Source organism: Schistocerca nitens, chromosome 1 (genome assembly GCF_023898315.1).
Source record: "Schistocerca nitens isolate TAMUIC-IGC-003100 chromosome 1, iqSchNite1.1, whole genome shotgun sequence".
Lineage (NCBI taxonomy): Eukaryota > Metazoa > Arthropoda > Insecta > Orthoptera > Acrididae > Schistocerca > Schistocerca nitens.
The window spans coordinates 661,441,546-661,463,060 of record NC_064614.1 but is presented as its reverse complement, the minus strand read 5'-3'; the positions used below and the strand labels follow the sequence as shown (position 1 = coordinate 661,463,060).

Here is a 21,515-nt window from a genome sequence, read left to right as displayed (position 1 = left end):
TCGAATAATTGCATGAACTTCAGATGTGGTGCTAGTGTTCAACAGAAAATCCATTTTGAATGGCTGCCAAGTGAAGACTAAGTACCAGACCAAAGCATGAGCTTGCTTGTTTGGGAAAGGAGGAAGCACCACTCACAACAGTGTGGCCAACAACTGTGTTAAGTTTCTCTGCTTCCCCAGAAAAATAAGAGACCTTATGTTTCGGATTGCCCTTGTAGTTTTCAGGCCAGGCGCCAGAGGTGTTCGTGATTCACCAGTGGCAGTTGTTTGTTTAATGACAGTCCATGGAACTAAACAGGAGAACTTCTTTACCTTCATGAAGGCACATCTCACTTTGCGTTAATTAATTTCAAAAGCAAAAATTCTTCAGAAGATTGTTTTCAACACCACGAGAAATTAACTGCACTGACCATGTTGTGTCCATAAATATTTTGTGCTGTGTTAAGAATTGCTTCTGTACTGTTCATTTAAGCTTTTATGAAGTATGTTTCGACGGTAACGGTATAGGGACTTTATTGCATTTTACAAGACCTCGATGACTTGCTTCTCATCAGCTTATATCTTGTAAATAAGTGTTGTGTTATTTAGACTTCTACAAGAGCAAATAAAGCATGGGGGAGTGGGGAGGAGATATCCCCCCCCCCCCCCTCTCTCTCTCTCTGTCTGTCTGTCTGAGTTGATAGCCATATTAGCATCTCAGAGTTTGTGTGGATGCTGTCACAGATATGGCTGAGAGGATTCAGGATGCAATAACACCACTATCAGTCAGTACTGTAGTGGCTTGGACAACAGTGCCTCATCATCAACAGTGAGATGGGCAGATTACAATCTCACGTCAGACAAAGTGGACACTTTGACTAGTGAAATAAATGAACTGCTGACTCAGCACAGTTACAGAAAGGATAGACATCGTTACTGCAGAAGATCACGCAGTCTTTCCAGAATGAATCCATCAGTTCTAAGTAGTGCAGTATAGTCACCTACATCATGTTGACTTTACCAGTAGTTTGAGGATCAACTCATCAGTAACCACTTACTGTACAGAACGTATTGAGGCAGACTTGGGGCTGTGTTGTGCCTTGGTCTGGTATTTTACTGTTGTGAATATCATGTAGCCTGTAATCAGAGCTGAGTTTACCATCTGTTATGTGATTTGGCAAATGCGCAGTTCCTTGATACCGTCACCAGACTTTCTGCTGCTGGTTTCCAAGCAGTGCAGTGACTAGTGCACTAGGCTGCAGAAAGCATATATGCCAAGTTGCTCAACCATTTCCGGCCATAAATCAACTATCTGGTGTGCTGAGGGAGGTATGCTACAACATAGTGCATTTTATCAAAACTGCAAAGGCACTCCAGTTTCAAGCTGTCCAGACATTTAGCTCCTGATCATCTCGTGGGGTTTTAACTCAATTCTCATGGAATGTATTATTCGCCCTCCTTATAGGTATAGGTCTTCACCCCTCCATTTCATACAGAAAAAAGGGTGTCACATAGTGCTTGTGTGGCGATTGCCGTGCATAGTATACAACAAAATTCTGTACAGATATCCAATGCCTCGATTAAGGTACTACAGTTATGCTCTCAGTAGGGCAACTTTGTTTAGTTTACTGGACTGTGCAAATTCCTGTGGCAAACAAAGACAATCCAAGACTGTTTTCATCACTCAACTCGGCTTAGTTGAAGGTATCTATATGATCTTTGGTTTGCACATTGCCACTCAATCATGGCAGAGGTTCATTGACAATGTGTTGCTTGGATCACAATCTCGTATTTTCAGCCACAGCAGAACAGCTTCAGCAAAACCTGAGGAGGATTTTCAAATGTCTAGAACAGCATAGTGTGGTGTTGAACACTACTAAGTGTGTTTTGTGGCAGACCTTGGATTACCATTTTGGTCCATTTGATTTCATGTACAGGGTCTTCACTGTTACTAGAGAAAGTGGAAGCCATCATGAAGTTTATATGGCTTGAAACCATTACGTAGCTTCACTGTGTCTTAGGGAGGCTAAATTTTTACTGGTGACATTTGTGTCAGTAAACTGAGCTGCAAGAACCAATAACAGGAGGACATATTGGACTCTTGGAAACTCATCCAGCCACTGGACATATGAGGTGAGCTCTGCTTTTAATGCAGTGAAGCAAACCCTAGTAAATGATGCACTCCTGGCACCCTGTATCGGATGCATCACTCTTGCTAATAGTCTGTGCCACTCTGACAGCTATTGGTGCAGTGTCATACAAGCAAGTTTATGGCACTTGGTGACACTTGCCTTCTTCTTGCTTAAGCTCTGCACTTCTCAGCAGAAATGGAGTACTTATGATGATGAGGTTCCATCTGTGTGTGCAGCAGTCGGGTACTTTTGACCACTGTTGAAGGCCAGAGAATTCATATTTGCTGATAGCAAGCTGTTTATCTATGCCTTTAGGCAGAACAACAGCAGTAGAAGAGTTACAGCAGTACCACCACCTGAATTTTATTGTTCAATTAAGCACTGATATCCAACACATTTAAGGCATAAATGTTGTGGTCGCTGACTATTTGTTGCTGGTTAACAGAGTGACACGACTTTTTTCCAGCTCTCGAAGGAACGGGAATCTGACGAGGAACTCCAGAAGCTACCGCATGATGTATTGCACAGCATACAACTGCAACTTGCTGACATTTATAATTCTGATGTCAAACTATATTATGACATTTCCAGTGAAAGGTCTTGCCCATTTCTGTGACCCACTTTCCATGGATGTGGCTTCAACAACCTTCACAAGCTATGCCATCTTGGTGCCAAATCATGTTGCTGAGCCTGGTTTGCAGAAGAGTGGGCCGTGCATGTGTACAATGTGTACAGTGAAACAGCCCATCATGTGCATACACAAATTGGAGAATTTACAGGCATGAAAATGAGCTTCACGCATATGCACATTGATGTTGTGGGTTCACTTCCTCCCTCTAATGATTAGTGTTATCTGTTGAGTGCCGTTGATTGGTTCATCAGTTGGCCTGAAGCTATACCAGTTGATAACATATTGGTGGAGGTGCTACCCTTTGCCTTTGTGTAATTTTGGTTTTCTCGCTTTGGTTGTCTGCTGCACATTACGACAGACTGCAGCCTACAATTCAAGTACAGAGTTATTTAAGTAGCATAGCAAATTCTGCAATGCTCTCCATCACTGGACAAGCAGTTACCAATGGTGAGCAATGGCATCATCAAACAGTGGCACCATTCTCTGAAGGCTGATTAATGTGTCACACCAGCACCTGGACAACTGCATTACCTATGGTCGTACTCAGCCTTTCCACTACGTATGAAACAGACTTAGGCTCATTGTCAGTAGAGATCATACATAGCGAAACACTTTGGTTGCCAGGTAAATTCATCAATCTGAAATATTCACAGCCACCAGACCATGACCCATGAAGATTTAATTTGTTGTCTGAGAAATCACTTTGCTTGCATTCACCCACATCAAGCCTCCAGACACAGAACGGCACTTACCTTAATGACTTGGGACCTGCAAAAATGCATGCATGCTGTGCAGTGTACAGATGCATATTGTGCAGTGTACGGAGGGTGTCAAACCATGTGTACTAGCTCCTTAGATGTCAGGTGATCAGAAAAGCAGAACAAACTCTGGATATTGTACTAAATGATAAGACTACTACTGTCTCAGTTGTCAGGGTAAAACTGGCATACTCATTTTCAGAAACGCTGCCTGCACTTCTGGCTCAAGACCAGCCTAATACTCAAATGCAAGTATTACTATCCAAAACTGACTCACAAACTGGTAGGAGAACTTGCTCCTGATGTCAAGTTCATTTGCTGGTAAGATATTAAGATGATGTTCCTGTTCTACCTAGAGGTTTGATGTAGTAAATAAGACACTTGCTTACTGTATATTGTAGCTGTCTGTTAGTTTATGGGCCAGCTGCCAGAGTTATTCTTGTTTCAGAATTGTTGGTTGTTTGTTTAATTTGTTTAACAATGCTCCATGGAATTAGACAATGAGAACTTCTTTTCTTAATGAAAAAACACCTTGCCATGGATTAATTAATTTTGAACACAAAAATTCTGGTGAAGACTTTCTGCTATACTATGAAAAGTTATCCACACTAACCACATTATGTCTTGAAATCTTTGTGCCACACCAAGGAGAACTGCTTTCACACTGTTCATTTCACCATTGTCCGCCCCTCGTAGCTGAGTGGTCAGTGCGACGGAATGTTGTACCTAACGGCCTGGGTTCGATTCCTGGCTGTGTCACAGATTTTCTCCGCTCAGGGACTGGGTGTTGTGTTGTCCTTATCATCAACATTTCATCCCCATCGAAATGCAAGTCACTGAAGTGGCGTCAACTCAAAAGAGTTGCACCAGGCGAACGGTCTACCTGACGGGAGGCCCTAGCCACATGGCATTTCCAATTCCATTTCACCATTTGTGAAGTCTGTTTTAACAAAACAGTACCTTTGCTTCAATTTACAAGATGCTGTAACTTGTTTGTCATCAACGTGTATCATGCTAATAAATTTATGTCTGAAACTGCTGATTATCTGAACACACCCATGTAAGTTGTTCAAATGATTATTTGCCATAGCTGCTTTGACAAAGATATTCATTGTATCATTATAGCTTAATAGCATTCAGAACACTTTACAGCAAAGTGTGTTCAGTGCTACTAAGCTATAATGATTGGATATATCAGCTGTTACTTCATGTCCATGGAAATGGTTAATAATATGAGACATGCAGTCTACTTGTACAGAATGACATTCATCTTCTCGTTTATCCATTCCCTTGGATGGCACCATTTCTTCCCAACAGATGCTGAAGTGCCTTTCATTATGCATCTCATCGAAATGTGCCACCCCAGGAGCATGTCTCCTGTAGCATCCCACATAACTTTTGTGATTGTGTCCATCCATCTGACTGGTCAGACTTGGTTTCTTTGCCATGCCAATCAAATGTTTTTATAGCACTTCTACAACTGTTCCATAGTCCCTTCTTTGTCCCCATTAAAAGACACGTGCACCCTACCCAGAAAAGCACCTCTTTGAAAGCATTCTTGTGCTGTCTGGTAGTTACTCTGATATCTGTAAGCTCCTTGTTCCGCAGAAATGGCCATTTGTCAGTTCTCTTCAACTAACTTTTATTGTGCAAATGCATCCATCTCCATAGCATGCTAGCAGTATGTGCCGGGATTGCATCTAGCCTGTCTGGCCAGATAAAGCCAGATAAAGGCACTTGGAGGCCCTCCTAATGCTCATTTTTAGAACTAATGTCACCGTCCCTCTTCCTATTGACACATTACTAATTGGAGTCGAGAGCTGTGAATTATGAATCTCAAAGAAGGTAGTAACTTTTACTCATGGGTCCAAGCCATAATTTAATGCTTACAAATCATCTTTTATGTAATAATTATTCTCATCTTTGCGTGATTGAAACAAAATTATTTGCTATTTGATTGGTTATCAGGAGAAAGAAAACTGGCATTCTACAGATCGGAGCGTGGAATGTCAGATCCCTTAATCGGGCAGGTAGGTCAGAAAATTTAAAAAGGGAAATGGATAGGTTAAAGTTAGATATAGTGGGAATTAGTGAAGTTCGGTGGCAGGAGGAACAAGACTTTTGCTCAGGTGATTACAGGGTTATAAATACAAAATCAAATAGGGGTAATGCAGGAGTAGGTTTAATAATGAATAAAAAAATAGGAGTGCGGGTTAGCTACTACAAACAGCATAGTGAACGCATTATTGTGGCCAAGATAGACACAAAGCCCATGCCTACTACAGTAGTACAAGTTTATATCCCAACTAGCTCTGCAGATGATGAAGAAATTGATGAAATGTATGACGAGATAAAAGAAATTATTCAGGTAGTGAAGGGAGACGAAAATTTAATAGTCATGGGTGACTGGAATTCGTCAGTAGGAAAAGGGAGAGAAGGAAACATAGTAGGTGAATATGGATTGGGGGGAAGAAATGAAAGAGGAAGCCGCCTTGTAGAATTTTGCACAGAGCATAACTTAATCATAGCTAACACTTGGTTCAAGAATCATAAAAGAAGGTTGTATACCTGGAAGAATCCTGGAGATACTAATAGGTATCAGATAGATTATATAATGGTAAGACAGAGATTTAGGAACCAGATTTTAAATTGTAAGACATTTCCAGGGGCAGATGTGGATTCTGACCACAATCTATTGGCTATGAACTGCAGATTGAAACTGAAGAACCTGCAAAAAGGTGGGAATTTAAGGAGATGGGACCTGGATAAACTGAAAGAACCAGAGGTTGTAGAGAGTTTCAGGGAGAGCATAAGGGAACAATTGACAGGAATGGGGGAAAGAAATACAGTAGAAGAAGAATGGGTAGCTCTGAGGGATGAAGTAGTGAAGGCAGCAGAGGATCAAGTAGGTAAAAAGACGAGGGCTAATAGAAATACTTGGGTAACAGAAGAAATATTGAATGTAATTGATGAAAGGAGAAAATATAAAAATGCAGTAAATGAAGCAGGCAAAAGGGAATACAAACGTCTCAAAAATGAGATCGACAGAAAGTGCAAAATGGCTAAGCAGGGATGGCTAGAGGACAAATGTAAGGATGTAGAGGCTTGTCTCACTAGGGGTAAGATAGATACTGCCTACAGGAAAATTAAAGAGACCTTTGGAGAGAAGAAAACCACTTGTATGAATATCAGGAGCTCAGATGGCAACCCAGTTCTAAGCAAAGAAGGGAAGGCAGAAAGGTGGAAGGAGTATATAGAGGGTTTATACAAGGGCGATGTACTTGAGGACAATATTATGGAAATGGAAGAGGATGTAGATGAAGATGAAATGGGAGATAAGATACTGCGTGAAGAGTTTGACAGAGCACTGAAAGACCTGAGTCGAAACAAGGCCCCGGGAGTAGACAACATTCCATTAGAACTACTGATGGCCTTGGGAGAGCCAGTCATGACAAAACTCTACCATCTGGTGAGCAAGATGTATGAGACAGGCGAAATACCCACAGACTTCAAGAAGAATATAATAATTCCAATACCAAAGAAAGTAGGTGTTGACAGATGTGAAAATTACCGAACTATCAGTTTAATAAGTCACAGCTGCAAAATACTAACGCGAATTCTTTACAGACGGATGGAAAAACTGGTAGAAGCGGACCTCGGGGAAGATCAGTTTGGATTCCGTAGAAATGTTGGAACACGTGAGGCAATACTAACCTTACGACTTATCTTAGAAGAAAGATTAAGAAAAGGCAAACCTACGTTTCTAGCATTTGTAGACTTAGAGAAAGCTTTTGACAACGTTAACTGGAATCCTCCCTTTCAAATTCTGAAGGTGGCAGGGTAAAATACAGGGAGCGAAAGGATATTTACAATTTGTACAGAAACCAGATAGCAGTTATAAGAGTCGAGATGCATGAAAGGGAAGTAGTGGTTGGGAAGGGAGTGAGACAGGGTTGTAGCCTATCCCCGATGTTATTCAATCTGTATATTGAGCAAGCAGTAAAGGAAACAAAAGAAAAATTTGGAGTAGGAATTAAAATCCATGGAGAAGAAATAAAAACTTTGAGGTTTGCCGATGACATTGTAATTCTGTCAGAGACAGCAAAGGACTTGGAAGAGCAGTTGAACGGAATGGACAGTGTCTTGAAAGGAGGATATAAGATGAACATCAACAAAAGCAAATCGAGGATAATGGAATGTAATCAAATTAAATTGGGTGATGCTGAGGGGATTAGATTAGGAAATGAGACACTTGAAGTAGTAAAGGAGTTTTGCTATTTAGGGAGTAAAATAACTGATGATGGTCGAAGTAGAGAGGATATAAAATGTAGACTGGCAATGGCAAGGAAATCGTTTCTGAAGAAGAGAAATTTGTTAACATCGAGTATAGATTTAAGTGTCAGGAAGTCGTTTCTGAAAGTATTTGTATGGAGTGTAGCCATGTATGGAAGTGAAACATGGACGATAACCAGTTTGGACAAGAAGAGAATAGAAGGTTTCGAAATGTGGTGCTATAGAATAATGCTGAAGATAAGGTGGGTAGATCACGTAACTAATGAGGAGGTATTGAATAGGATTGGGGAGAAGAGTAGATTGTGGCACAACTTGACTAGAAGAAGGGATCGGTTGGTAGGACATGTTTTGAGACATCAAGGGATCACAAATTTAGCATTGGAGGGCAGCGTGGAGGGTAAAAATCGTAGAGGGAGACCAAGAGATGAATACACTAAGCAGATTCAGAAGGATGTAGGTTGCAGTAGGTACTGGGAGATGAAGAAGCTTGCACAGGATAGAGTAGCATGGAGAGCTGCATCAAACCAGTCTCAGGACTGAAGACCACAACAACAACAACAACAATTATGTGGGATATCTTGTCCACTACAGAGGAGAGACATAAAGAGTTGTTGGCTTGTCAGTCTGTATTTGTGACTAGATGGAACTTCTCAGCAAAATTTGCATGCTACAGTGTATTACCTATATATGTGTTTAATTTTTGTGAATGCCTCTCAAAACTTTGTACTCCATTTCAAATAATTGTTGTAACGGAGTTATGAGCTGTGGTGGATTGTCCAGTTCTTTTATAAATCTTCTATAGATCCCGTCTGCAGCTTTTGGTCTGTAAAACTTCCAAAGCAAAAAAGAAATTTGGTATATAAAATATTCTTCTGTGTGTTTGTTCATTACTGATAATTTTAGCCTCAATATGATTCATGGTCTTTCTTTTTCACAGTTTAATATTTTTCATTGTAGGTTTGTTACATTGCCATAGTTGTTACCAGTTATTTAAGCTGATTAATGTACAATTGACCGTAACTTTTGTATTTTCTTTTACAGAGGGAGAGAAGGAAGAAACAATTCTGGACAACACTGAAACCAATCTAGTTGCCCTTAGGAGGGCAATTTACCTTACAATTCATTCCAGCTTAGATTTTGAGGAATGTGCACATAAGTTGATGAGAATGGAATTAAAACCTGGCCAGGAAATTGAACTCTGCCATATGTTTCTGGATTGTTGTGCTGAGCAGCGAACATATGAAAAGTTTTTTGGCCTTCTTGCACAAGTAAGATTCAAACTAATATTCCTCTTTTCTTTTTATAATACCTAGTTCAGAAGTGTTGTGTTTGTGTTTGTGTGTGAGTGTGTGTGATTTACTAATTTACTGAAGGTAAGCTAGTTTTCCTTATGTAAGTCATTTCAGTAACGAATAAATCCTACTTGAAGTTACAAACATGTTTCAGCAGAATACATTTTTAACCCCACATATTAGACCTCAAGTGCTGCTTACTTTCTCTTGACTTTTTTTTGTTATGAATATTTACAAGCTCCATGAATAAAGTAATGAGAGGAGCTTTATGCAAGGTTCTTTTGCAATCTAAAAATTACAAATTCAATCTCTCACCTCAGATTAAACACTTTGACACACCACACTGTGCTTGTAACATTGACAACAGTCTTAGTATTGGTAACTGGAAGGCTACAGATGGCTAGTAAGTCATGGCGGTTTTAATTATTTTTTTTTCCCCCGCCCAAAATGGTGAGATTTTGGATTCAGGACGAGAAGAAAATCAGGAAGACTATGTTTGGAGAATAAGATGACTGAAAAATTATCAAAATATTTTTACTCATCAAAAATAAGTAGAGAACAGGTAGCAAGGTGCAAATACTGCAACGCCTTGTGCATCAAGCTTAGTCTGACATAAGTACCACCCAGTCCCCCTTTTTTTATGGCTGTCAAGAAATTCCTGGTAAGAATGCTGGTTTACTGTTGGTTCTTCAACAACAAATTATTGGTGAAAGTCCTCCATAATTATATTAAAAAAGCAGGTCAGCATGCATTTGATGCTGATTTGATCATTCTTGCTTTTATCAGCATTGAAATTGAAATATGCCATTCCTGGCTCTGGTACTACTTTGAGATTGTATATGAATAGCAACCCTTTGTCACCAGTTGTTACATTCCAGGAAAGGAGGTTCATCTTCATTAGACCATAAAACATGATAAGACTTGCTCTTCTTCCTGGCTTTGTATTTTTTCCAGATTATATATGAAGAGTGATGTTTTGTCACCAATTACGGTGTTTCAGAATAGAAGATTCATCTTCATTGTTTATCAAAACATGTCCTGCCTTTTATCTTTTTGTTCTCAATAAAAACTTTGAGACCATTCTTGCACAGATTTTTCTCATTTACAGTGATGAACGATGATGGGAGTCAAATTCAGCTGTTTCCCTCTATCTCATACCATTAACTGAAAATTGAAGTGTATGAGACCTATGACTCTGTTGACATTTTGATCACTTTTTGATGTAAATGTGCTGCACCATTTGTACGAAGAAACTGCACCATAACAGTATACACATAACTGAATCCGCCTTTGGAAGAAAGTGAAAGACCATAATATGTACGCAGGGTTGACAGTACTGTACAATAAGGCACACAAACATGATGAAGTCTAACATAGTCTACAACACGACTCGGACCACACAACTGATTGTAGATCACCTAATGGTAGAACAGCACTGTGAGTAAGACATTATAATACCCTGCTGACACATTTGAATGTTGGTAGTGATAACAGAGAGAATGAAAGTTGATGTGGTGTCCATTTTGATAGAGATGCAAAAGGTAAAGAAGAGGAATAATTCCTTTTCTTTCTGTATCTCTCCTTTATGTTCCGCTATCTCATTATTGAATCCAGTTCCCAAAGAAAGTACCTCTTGCTTTGAAACCTCAATCTCTGTCGTATACAGGTTGTTAAAAAGAAAAAAAAAAGTGTCAAATATGTTGAGTGGTGGTAGTACTCAACGAAAGAAGAAAAGTAAAAAATGAGTCTGGAAACATATGTGCTCTGAGATAAACACAATGTTATAGGCAGGGCTGCAGATATGAGCACAGTCGTTATACTGGTGTACCATCAAATGTGTCAGCAGGGTATTATAATGTCTTACTCACAGTGCTGTATCTACCATTAGGTGGTCTACAATCAGTTGTGTGGTCCGAGTTGTGTTGTAGACTATGTTAGACTTTATCATGTTTGTGTGCCTTATTGTACAGTACTGGCAACCCCATGTACATATTATGGTCTTTCTCTTTCTTCCAAAAGCGGATTCAGTTATGTGTATACTGTTATGGTGCAATTTCTTCGTACAAATGGTGTAGCACATTTACATTTTCTCTCTTCCACCACTTGTTAGCGAAGGAGGCTTACTACTTGACAAGTGAAATTGTGGATACGTTAATCTGCTATGGTTTAGCAAATGGATGTAGTCTGCAAGTCTTTGCCCTCTACACTGAAAAATATCCACAGCACAGAGTGCCCTCTGATAAGCTATTCAGCGGACTTTTCCAGCATATGAGGGACACAGGTACCCTTGCACCTCTGAAGACTGGCAGTGGAAGGCCCGGCACACTCCACACGTCTGACATGGAGCACCATGTGCCTGTGTTTGGTGGAAGAAACCCCTGGGGCCAGTGGGTGATGATTAGTAGAAGCGTAAGGCATCTCTCTCTCTCTCTCTCTCTCTCTCTCTCTCTCTCTCTCTCTCTCTCTCTCTCCTCTTTCCCTTATCTGTACTTCATGAACAATTGCTGTACCCATATTGTCTACGGCACATTTAGGCCCTAAGGCCACAGGATCATCATGGCAGACAGCAGTTCTGTCAGTGATTGTTGCAGAAGTGTGCTGCAGATCCATTTTTCACATTCAAGATTTTATTTACCAATGAGGCAGGGCTCATAGGAGATTGCGTTGCAAATATCCATAACCAGCATGTATGAGCAGATGTAAATCCCCAAGCAATTCAGGGAAGAGGGCATCAGCACTGATTCTCAGTCAGCGTATGGGCAAGTGTACTTGGCTATAGAATAATAGGGCCATATGTGCTACCACAAAGGTTAAGCCTTGAGTGGGCGCGCTTCCATTCATTACGCGAGAAGGCGCACTCCGTGTGCCATGGTGCTTTTTTCTGTTTCTTACATCTCATTTGTATTTTTATTGCTATTTACATGGATTTATGAATGACAAAAACAGAACACATATATTTGGGTTATCTGAAGATTGTATTCCATGTCTTACATGTAAAACACTAAATATTACATAGAGACAGTGCAATGTTATTTTGTTATCATAATAATCAACAATAAAACTTTACATTATTATGAAAGTGAACAACGCACACACATTTCTTTGTAACGTCTTATTCTGAGTCGACATGTTTACAGTTTTCACTTGGGTATCTGATAGTCACATGCTGTTTGCAGATGAAACTGTGGCAAAAATCACATTTGATTGTAATGTTTATGTTTTTAGCATGTCCACAGTTTAGACATCGCCCATGCTTCTTTGGAGAAGACTCTCCAACTTTTTCTACTTCTGCTTTATTCTTTTTAGGTATATAGGACAATAAAGTAATATTTTTTTGGTACCCAAATAAAGACGTATTTTGTACTCTTATCTTTCTTTGGTAGGAATTCTGACGGAAACTCACGTTTATTTTTCCTCATTGTTCCAACGCATGTGAGTTTCCTGGTCAGTAAGGAGAGTGCTAGTGCATAACTGGTATACTGATTATCCATAGTCACATTGCTATTGCTTCCTTCAGTATGACTGGTAAGTCTGCTGACCACGTCTGAAGGAGAATTTGAAACAGCATATGGCCCTTGAGGTTGCTTGCCACAATAGATCTCCAAGTTACTGGTGTAAAAAGTTTTCGCATCACCGAGAGCAAACATCTTTATTCCATATTTTGCTGGTTTATTCGGGATACACCGAATGAAGTTACAGCATCCTCTAAATGCTTGTAACTTTTCATCCACATTTATGAATTTGCTCATGCAGTTTTCAATAGACTCGTCAAGCACTGTTCTAATAGCAGCTAACTTGTCCGTTTCGTGTCTGGCTTGTCATGTTCTTTTATCATCAAATCTGATACACCGTAATAGAAACAGAAAACCTTGGAGCTCATCACAGTTCTAAGTATCTGCATGCCTGATCCATTAGACATCCTGAGTTCATTCATATTTGTATGGTTAGCCTTCTTCATTCCTAAGATGTAGATAAATCCAAACAATGCCATTATTTCATCTCTCGCCATGTCTTTGGCATCTTTTCTTCCATATAATTTACACTAGTTATTTTATGTTGAATATATATGTTAGTACATCTGACAACCTCATCTATCGTGTCAATGGTGATTATTTTAGTGAATGCACTTATATCATCCTTGACATCTCTGGCTATGGCTTTAGGTCCGGGACGTATCTTGTCATTGTTCTTACTTTTTGTCTTTGTTGCGTCTGTACTGCAAGATTTCTTCCACTTCCACGTTTAATCCCTTCCAATATAATTCTTATCATTTGAAACAGATTCGATGTCACTTTCTTCGGCTTCAGAGGCACATTCTTGCTCACTTGTTGAATCATGATAACACTGTGTGATCACTTCTTCTTCATCCTCATCTTCACAATCATCAAACTCGAAATTTGAGACCAGAAAATCTGGATCCTCATTGAGTAGCCACTCAACCTCGGCATCATTAAGGCATATTTTAGTCCTATAAAAACAAAAATAATTGCAAAATATGTAAAACAATGAAGTACTATAATGTTAAGGTTTTGTACAGCACATAAAAAAAAATTTCTGATATCGGGACATCAGCAGATGCGCCACACAGGCAGAAGAAATATGAAATAACTCCACTTGTAACAATCACAGACAGAAACAATTGTTTACAGCAGAAGTTAAGACAACAATGAAGGAATACACGAGAGAATAACACAGTGGTACCAACTGATTATATTTCATAGAGATTTTTTAATGAGTGGCCCACTCGAGGGTTAAGTGCGGTGCATTATCTGGACTTTCTCATCAGTGTATTGCGTACCTTGCTGGAGGCTGTGCCAATACAACAACTAATGCCAATGTGGTTCATGCATGGTGGTGCGCCAGCACACTTTCATCACATTGTGCGCGAACATCTGCCGCATACGTTTCAGGACAGCTAGATAGGTCGGGTAGCCCCACACCTTGGCTTGCTCATTCCACAGACCTCAATCCCCTAGACTTTTGGTTATGGGGAAACTGGAGGGAATTGGTCAACACCATGCCAATCAGTGATGTGCGGATACTACAGGGTCACATCTTCAATGTGTGCAAGCAGGTACAACAACAACCAGGTATACTTCAAAGGGTGCATCATTCCTTATGCTGGAGGGCAGAGGGGTGCATCATCATAAAAGGACGCCACATTGAATGCCTCCTGTAAACATTTGTTTATCACAGAATGTATGCATTTTTGGACCCATGTTTATTGGACTTATCCCAGAAAGTATGCATTTCTGGACGCATGTTTATTGGACTTATTTTTCTTGTTTCGATGAGTACTATCACCTCTCAAGGTATTATTTGACACATTTTTTGAACACTGTATAATTTTGTTCCTCCTTTCTGCTCAACAACTTCCAGGAAGATAACTTATGCAGAGACTGAATTTTCTTGTGTTTCTCACATTGTGAAGTATACAATGCATCACACATCTTGATTACATGTTAGGTAATCAGTGTTCAGCTCTTACTTTCTTCTGCCAGACTTAAACTGTGAAAAATATTAATGATGCTGTTTATCTTATCAGAGAATGACATGTAAGCCCTTTATTTGGAAATTCTTTTACAAAGCAGGATTATTCTAGTAGGTTTGTTTAAACAGAAGCCGTGTGAGTGTAAACTTTCCAGTTTATATTGCTGTTGAAGAATTCAGTGTTTTAATTTGAGGAGGGGGTCATTGATCCTTATATGAGTGTCATGTCCAGGACCCTCACCGAACTTTAGTATTTTATACTTTTCTAAATGTAGCAGAAGTTTAATGCTGTCACCCAGATGGGAATCCGAGCAGAGCTTCTCATTAGCAAACTGGTTTTAACAGTACTGAATTTAACGTTTAACATACATAATTATTGAGCACCTAAAATATTTTATTACCAACTTTAGCTGGATGGAGGTGGCAAAAAATGGAATTATAAGAAATTTCATGACACTTTCAGGGTACAATTATTTCCCTGTAACAAGAACTGTAGTTGATATAACATTGTAAGTTACAAAAAACAAGTAGAAGATAATTGCAACAGTAAGCACCATGATAAAACTGTTTGGAATTAGTATGTATGTTTACAGAAATTACATATTTGTTTTTGATGTAAGTTAAAATATGTTTCAGAGATTCTGCCAGATCAACAAGGTATACATACCTCCATTCCAACAAATCTTCCGTGATACCTATAACACAATACATCGTTTGGATACAAATAAATTGAGAAATACTGCAAAGTTCTTTGCACATTTGTTATTTACTGATGCCATTTCATGGGAAGTGCTTTCATTTATAAAGCTGAATGAAGAGGACACAACAAGCTCAAGCAGAATATTTATTAAAATCCTTTTTCAGGAGCTTTCTGAATATATGGGCCTAACAAAATTGAATGAGAGAGTAAAAGATCCGTAAGTAACTTTGATATTTCTGACTTCTACTACTTTAGTGCATGAGCTGCTGTCATTTGACCTCATACTTGATTTGGAGTAAAATGCAAGTCAGGTCAGTTTACAACCTGGGAACAGTATGATACAACCTGGGAACAGTATGATGATGATTGTGACTTCTAATTTAGCTATATGTACTTTATAAATGGAAATAAGTTCACTATGCAGACCACAGTAGCAGTAAGTCTCCCATCAGACAGTACTATTTTGATTATGTACTTAAGAGGAAATATTAAGACAGGATGAAGTATCCTAGAAATTGTGGCGTGGTGAAGTAAATTGGTCAATAGCAATACTGGAAGTATTTAGGCTGCTGAAAGAGTTGTTCCATTCCCTCTGGATTCTGCACAAAAGTAATAAAAAATCTGATCAGCACATTCGTATTTGCAGAATTTTGCTTACTGGAGCAGCACTGATAATGCCAATAAACAATTTGAAATGTAACTGGGATGGAATGAAATATGCTATGAAAAGTTTGGATAATATTTATATGACACTGTGGATCTCTTAAATGGGAAACAGTGATGAAATAGAAGGGGGGATTTAATGGATTTTGGTCCAAAAAATCGATTTTTCAAAAATATTATTTCCTTTAATCTATTTTGTGTGTGAATTTTATCATGATAGCAGCTTTAGAAATGCCTTGAAATTGTTAAACTGATTATCTGTGCATTGGCGGCCTCTCCCACCTTTTACGACATTTGGGAAACTGGTTGCTTGATCAGAATTTTTGTCAGTGTGAATGCTATTTTCTTTCAATATCTTTGGCTGACATCTGTATCTTTGTCTGAAAACTTTCATGCATGTGGTTTATTTACATTTTGACAATACTAACTCATATTAGTAGGTGGAAGGTTGAATCCACAAACCTTTACGTGGAAGTCAAGATTTATGCATAATGGGTGGTGGAAAAACTGTGTTTATGAAATGGAGGTTTCATGGAAATCGGTTTATCAGCAAAAAAGAGGAAGCAGCTCGAAATGAAGAACATAAGCTCTCAGATTCAGCATCGAAACTTGGGACATGAGAATTATACAGGTGCTTGAATGATGTTGATGCGGATTTCATTGGATTCACACTTATTAATTTAGAGCTTATCTGCCAGGCAATAAAGTTTTCATGTTCATGTGTTAGCTGTAAAAATATGGAATGCATGATTGTTGTTAAAGAAAGAAGAGTGGGAATAGCTTGTGATTTTATATTAATTTGTAATTTGTGTAGCTATGAATTTTCATTTTCCTCCTTCAAAAAAACTGGCACTGGTACCTATGAAAGCAATTTTAGGTTACCATATGCTCTGCGATGCCGTGGACAGGGCAGCGAAGGAGGCAATTTGTTGTGTGGTCTTCTGAACATGCCTCCATCTCGTCCAAGGTTTGAAAACATAAATAAAGAAATGTCTGATGCTGTATGTGATACTGCCAAAGTTTCTATGAAGAGAGCAGTGGAGGAATTGGTGGCAATAAACCAAAAAGAAATAGATCCTGGGGTAGATATTCATGACAGTGAATCTCCTACAAATGTTACTGACCTGTGTGTGTCTGTAGATGTGACCTGGATGAAAGGAGGTCACACGTCTCTGTATGGAATTGCACCTGTTATTGGTATTGAATCAGGTAAAGTTTTAGATGTAGAAATTATGTCTGAATACTGCTACCAGTGTGCATAGTGAGAAACTGTGGCAAGAAAAACATGCAGTAGCATGCTCTAAAAATTATACTGGCTCAAGTGGGGCATGGAGGCTGCTGCAGTTGTGAGTATGTTCTCCAAATCTGAGGACCAGTATGGTGTTAGATATACTAAATACCTTGGTGATGGGGACTCCTCTTCTTTCAAAGCTGTAACAGATAAAAATCCATACAATACAATAATAGAAAAGTTGGAATGTGTTGGCCACATCCAAGAGAGGCTTGGTGGTAGGCTTCATCGCTTGTTGAAAGAGGAGAAAGGTGAAATACCTGAGGATGGAAAACTACTAGGAGGAAAAGGTAGGCTTACTCTGAAAGCTATCAGGAAAAACACACATAGTTTAGAGGCATTGAGGTGTGCTGTGTGGGCAGTTTTTGTCCACAAACTATCCATGACCAAACACCAATGCACAATCTGTGACTGCAAGATGATTGGTGTAAGTTCAACAACAGAAATGAGAGATATTCACATAAACACTCATTTCCAGAACCTGTTATGAATGCGATTAAGCCCACATTCAGGTTTCTTGCAAACCCTGATTTATTGAGGAAGTGTCTTCATGGAAAGACACAAAAAGCAAATAAAAGCCTCAATAATTTAATTTGGATTAGATGCTCAAAAAGGACATTCTGTGGACTTGAGTACTCAAAATAGGTGTCCATGATGCACTTTTATGTTACAATAACGGAAATAAAGGCAGAATTGAGGTGCTGAAGAGAGTTAGTATAGATCCTGATGTGTTTACAACAAAAGCATTTTACACCATCGATGAGAGCAGGTTTAAGAGAGCTAAAATACCAGTGTCTTACCTGCAAATACAGGCCAGGCAGATTCAAACAGGAGAGAAGAGAAACTTGGAGGACAATGAGTATCAGTATGGAGGATTTTAAAATTGAGGTAAGCTTATTACATGTAGAAGTATGAGAAGAAAATCTTTGAATCTCATTTTCTCTGTTTTACATTTTTTACATTATTAGAAGCCTTTTCTCAAAAAGTATATGCACTAATGCTTGCCAAGGTAGATTGGCTGCTAGCTACATTGGGCTCATCGATAGAGGCAATGGTATGTAGATACGTCAATAAATATCCTTTCTTACGGCCTTACTGCATTTTTGGCTTTGTTGACGGGCAGGTATGTGTAATAATTTTGAAGTGAACATTATTTCCCAGAGTGCAGTATGGTTCATTGTGCAGGAGGAATATCTGACATGATGATTTATTTTCACGAGTTTCGTGGCCAATCCTATCCATTCTGAATGGCTGGTATTCATGAGAGTGTCTGTTACATCAAAAAAGCTGTGGAGTCCAACCCTTCCTTCTGTGCATTTCAGGATCTTTCATCGGGAAAGACACATTATGTCCATGTATTCTAAAGAATACTCAAGACTTCTTACGCACTACACGTGTGGCTGAGCTATGTCAGGGCTGATGCAGCAGGCTGACGTGGCCCATTGAGTATGAGACAGCTAGCTGGTAGCAACAAGTGATAGCCACCACCTCAGTGGCTCAGTGGCTAGGAGGGCCACAGTTTGGCTCTTGCAGGCAGCCCTGTCAAGGTGATGGCAGAGTAGAGTGGCCTCACAATGGAAGTTGACACTGACGGATGCCGAGTCAATGACTTGCCAGTTCCGTGACCTGCCTGGCCGGATGGCCAGTATTTATATGTGCCAAAATGGTTCCTTTGGTGTTGTTGCTGCATGCCAAAGTGTCACTGGTTTTGATAACTACGTGGACACTGACTGACGAGCAGACGGCAGTACCCAGCAGGTGCCTAGGTGTAATGCTGTGATCGAATATTGCTGTAAGTGGGTCTTTTTATAATGTTGAACCCTCTTGCCTATGCTCATGCCGTTACAACATACAGAAAAAATTTTTAATGACTTTTATTGAATTACACAGCAGCTCCATAAAACATGTATTTTATTCCTCTGTGTATTTGTTTATTTGTGCCGTTGTAGGTTGTATGTGAGCCCGGTTTCATTTCTTTTATTGTGGTGATGCAGTTTTCCTTAACATAAAATGTATTTAGGTTGTGGACTGTTTACTGTTCAATTCTACTTTATCTTTGATTTAAAGTACATGATTTTTTTATAATTATTGCTTTATTCCCTTCTACTTGTTGAATTAGTATTGGTATGGTACTTACAGAACAGTAGAAACTGTTACCTGTATTGATAAACACAGTGACCTCATCCCCATAAAAAGAACATTAAAAATTTTCCTCTTGAGAGGTTTAAAAAAAAAAAAGTATTCTCTGCCATTCATCTTTTTTTTAATTTTGCCTTGTACAAGAGCAAATGCTGGTGTGCAGCCATTGTTATTGACTGCACTTTGGATTGCTAACATAGCAGATGTTCCCAGAGCTACTCTTGGTATTCATGTAGAATACACTATGGTGCTAGCTAGTAATGTGCAGAGCTCCACAGCTACTGCAGGAATATTTATATTTCTCTTATGAATCACAGCAACCAATATTACAACCATTGCAATTGTCACTATTGTTGTATTTAATAGTCCGCAGCTCGTGGTCGTGCGGTAGCGTTCTCGCTTCCCGCGCCCGGGTTCCCGGGTTCGATTCCCGGCGGGGTCAGGGATTTTCTTTGCCTCCTGATGACTGGGTGTTGTGTGACGTCCTTAGGTTAGTTAGATTTAAGTAGGTCTAAGTTCTAGGGGACTGATGACCATAGATGTTAAGTCCCATAGTGCTCAGAGCCATTTGAACCATTTTTTTTGTATTTAATATTTATAAGGGCACCACTGCTATGTACAGACACATCAAAGGTCAGCAGCCTGTGTCCACACTTCCATTAACACCTGCTTCTGACAATGTTTAAAGTAATCTTGATGCTTATGGAACACATGTGAAGATAAAAGTTCAGTGTCCAGTTTTGTTTGAGCATGTTACGTGATTCCAGATCATAATATGACGATGAGGAAATAGATACGACATATAAAGAAAAGAAGAATTGATAAAATTTTAAAGGTGGATGGAATTTGATAGTCCTATACTGTAATGCTAGTAGGGAATGGAAGGTTGAGTAATTAGAGAATACGGGCTGGGTGATATGAGTGAGAGGGAACTAAGGCTTCTAGACTTTAGGAAGGTTAAGATTAGGAGATACAGGGAGCTGTCAGCTACACACAGTCAAACTGCAGTACCAGCACAATGTAATCAGCCAGAATAATGTAGTGATACAGGTGTGTTTGTGTGTGTGTGTTTGTAATGAAAACAGAGGCAAAGAAGCATAGATGGTTCAGAAAATACTTGACCTTGAGAATGGAAGAAGAAAATATCAGAAACTTAAGAATAAGGTAGGAAGGCAGCAGTAGGGGTTGCTTAAAATGAAATTAAAAGGAAGTGCGAACAGTCAAAACAAGAGTAGGGAAGGGATACACGTAAATATACTGAGAATGATATGATTACATGAAATATGGACATGGCGTACTGAATGATTAAACATAGTTCCGGAGAAGTAAAATGTAAAGTTGGTTAAATCTTCTTAGGCTCCACACTTTGTAAATTGTGACAGACGTAGGTGATGAATTACGACAGAGAAAGGTGTCTGTGACCACTGGAGACACTGCCACAGGTTACCCCAGTGCCGTAACACAATTCATATATGCTATATTAATACACTCAAATCCACCTGTTGATGGAGGTTTAAACCTTTGAAACCCATCATAGAAATAAATGAACAGTAATTGGTGAAATAAATAAACAGTAAGTGGTAAACTTGTCGTTTCATTTGATACGCATACTACACATTGCTTCTGGCAGTGTATAGTGAAGACTTAAATAACCCGCTGAAAGAATTTACTAGACGTTGAGCACAGAATATAGTTTCTTGAAACCTCCATGAAGGTGATGAACTTCATAATTAAAAATCACACATTAGTGGAAGAAGTTTAAAAAATTCCTTTTCTAGGAAGTAAGATTACATCTATATTCCATAAACTACCATGAAATGCATGGCAGAGGGTATTTGTACCAGTTATTATGGTCTTTCCCCATTCCATTCAGGTGTGGAGCGTGGGAAGAATGATGGTTTGAATGCCTCTGTGTGTGCTGCAACTATTTGAATCTTGTCCTCACAATCACTATGTGAGCGATACATAGGGGGTTGTAGTATGTTCCTAGAGTCATCGTTTAAAGCCGGTTCTTGAAACTTTGTTAGTAGACTTCCTCGGGATAGTTCACATCTTATCTTCAAGAGTCTGGGGCCACTTCACTTTCTTCAGTTATCTCTGTGACACTTTCCCATGAATCAAACAAACTTGTGAGAATTGTTGTTGCC

At 39.2% G+C, this 21,515-nt stretch overlaps 1 protein-coding gene across 1 annotated transcript in view; it reads left to right on the top strand.

Moving 5' to 3' along the window:
* Positions 1–21,515, top strand: part of LOC126259146 (pre-mRNA-splicing factor CWC22 homolog) — a 137,282-nt gene that overhangs the window by 73,446 nt on the left and 42,321 nt on the right. The window contains exons 6-7 of the mRNA XM_049955696.1: positions 8,835–9,061; positions 15,212–15,492. Coding sequence (XP_049811653.1) covers positions 8,835–9,061; positions 15,212–15,492 — 508 coding nt within the window. The remainder of the gene's footprint in view (positions 1–8,834; positions 9,062–15,211; positions 15,493–21,515) is intronic.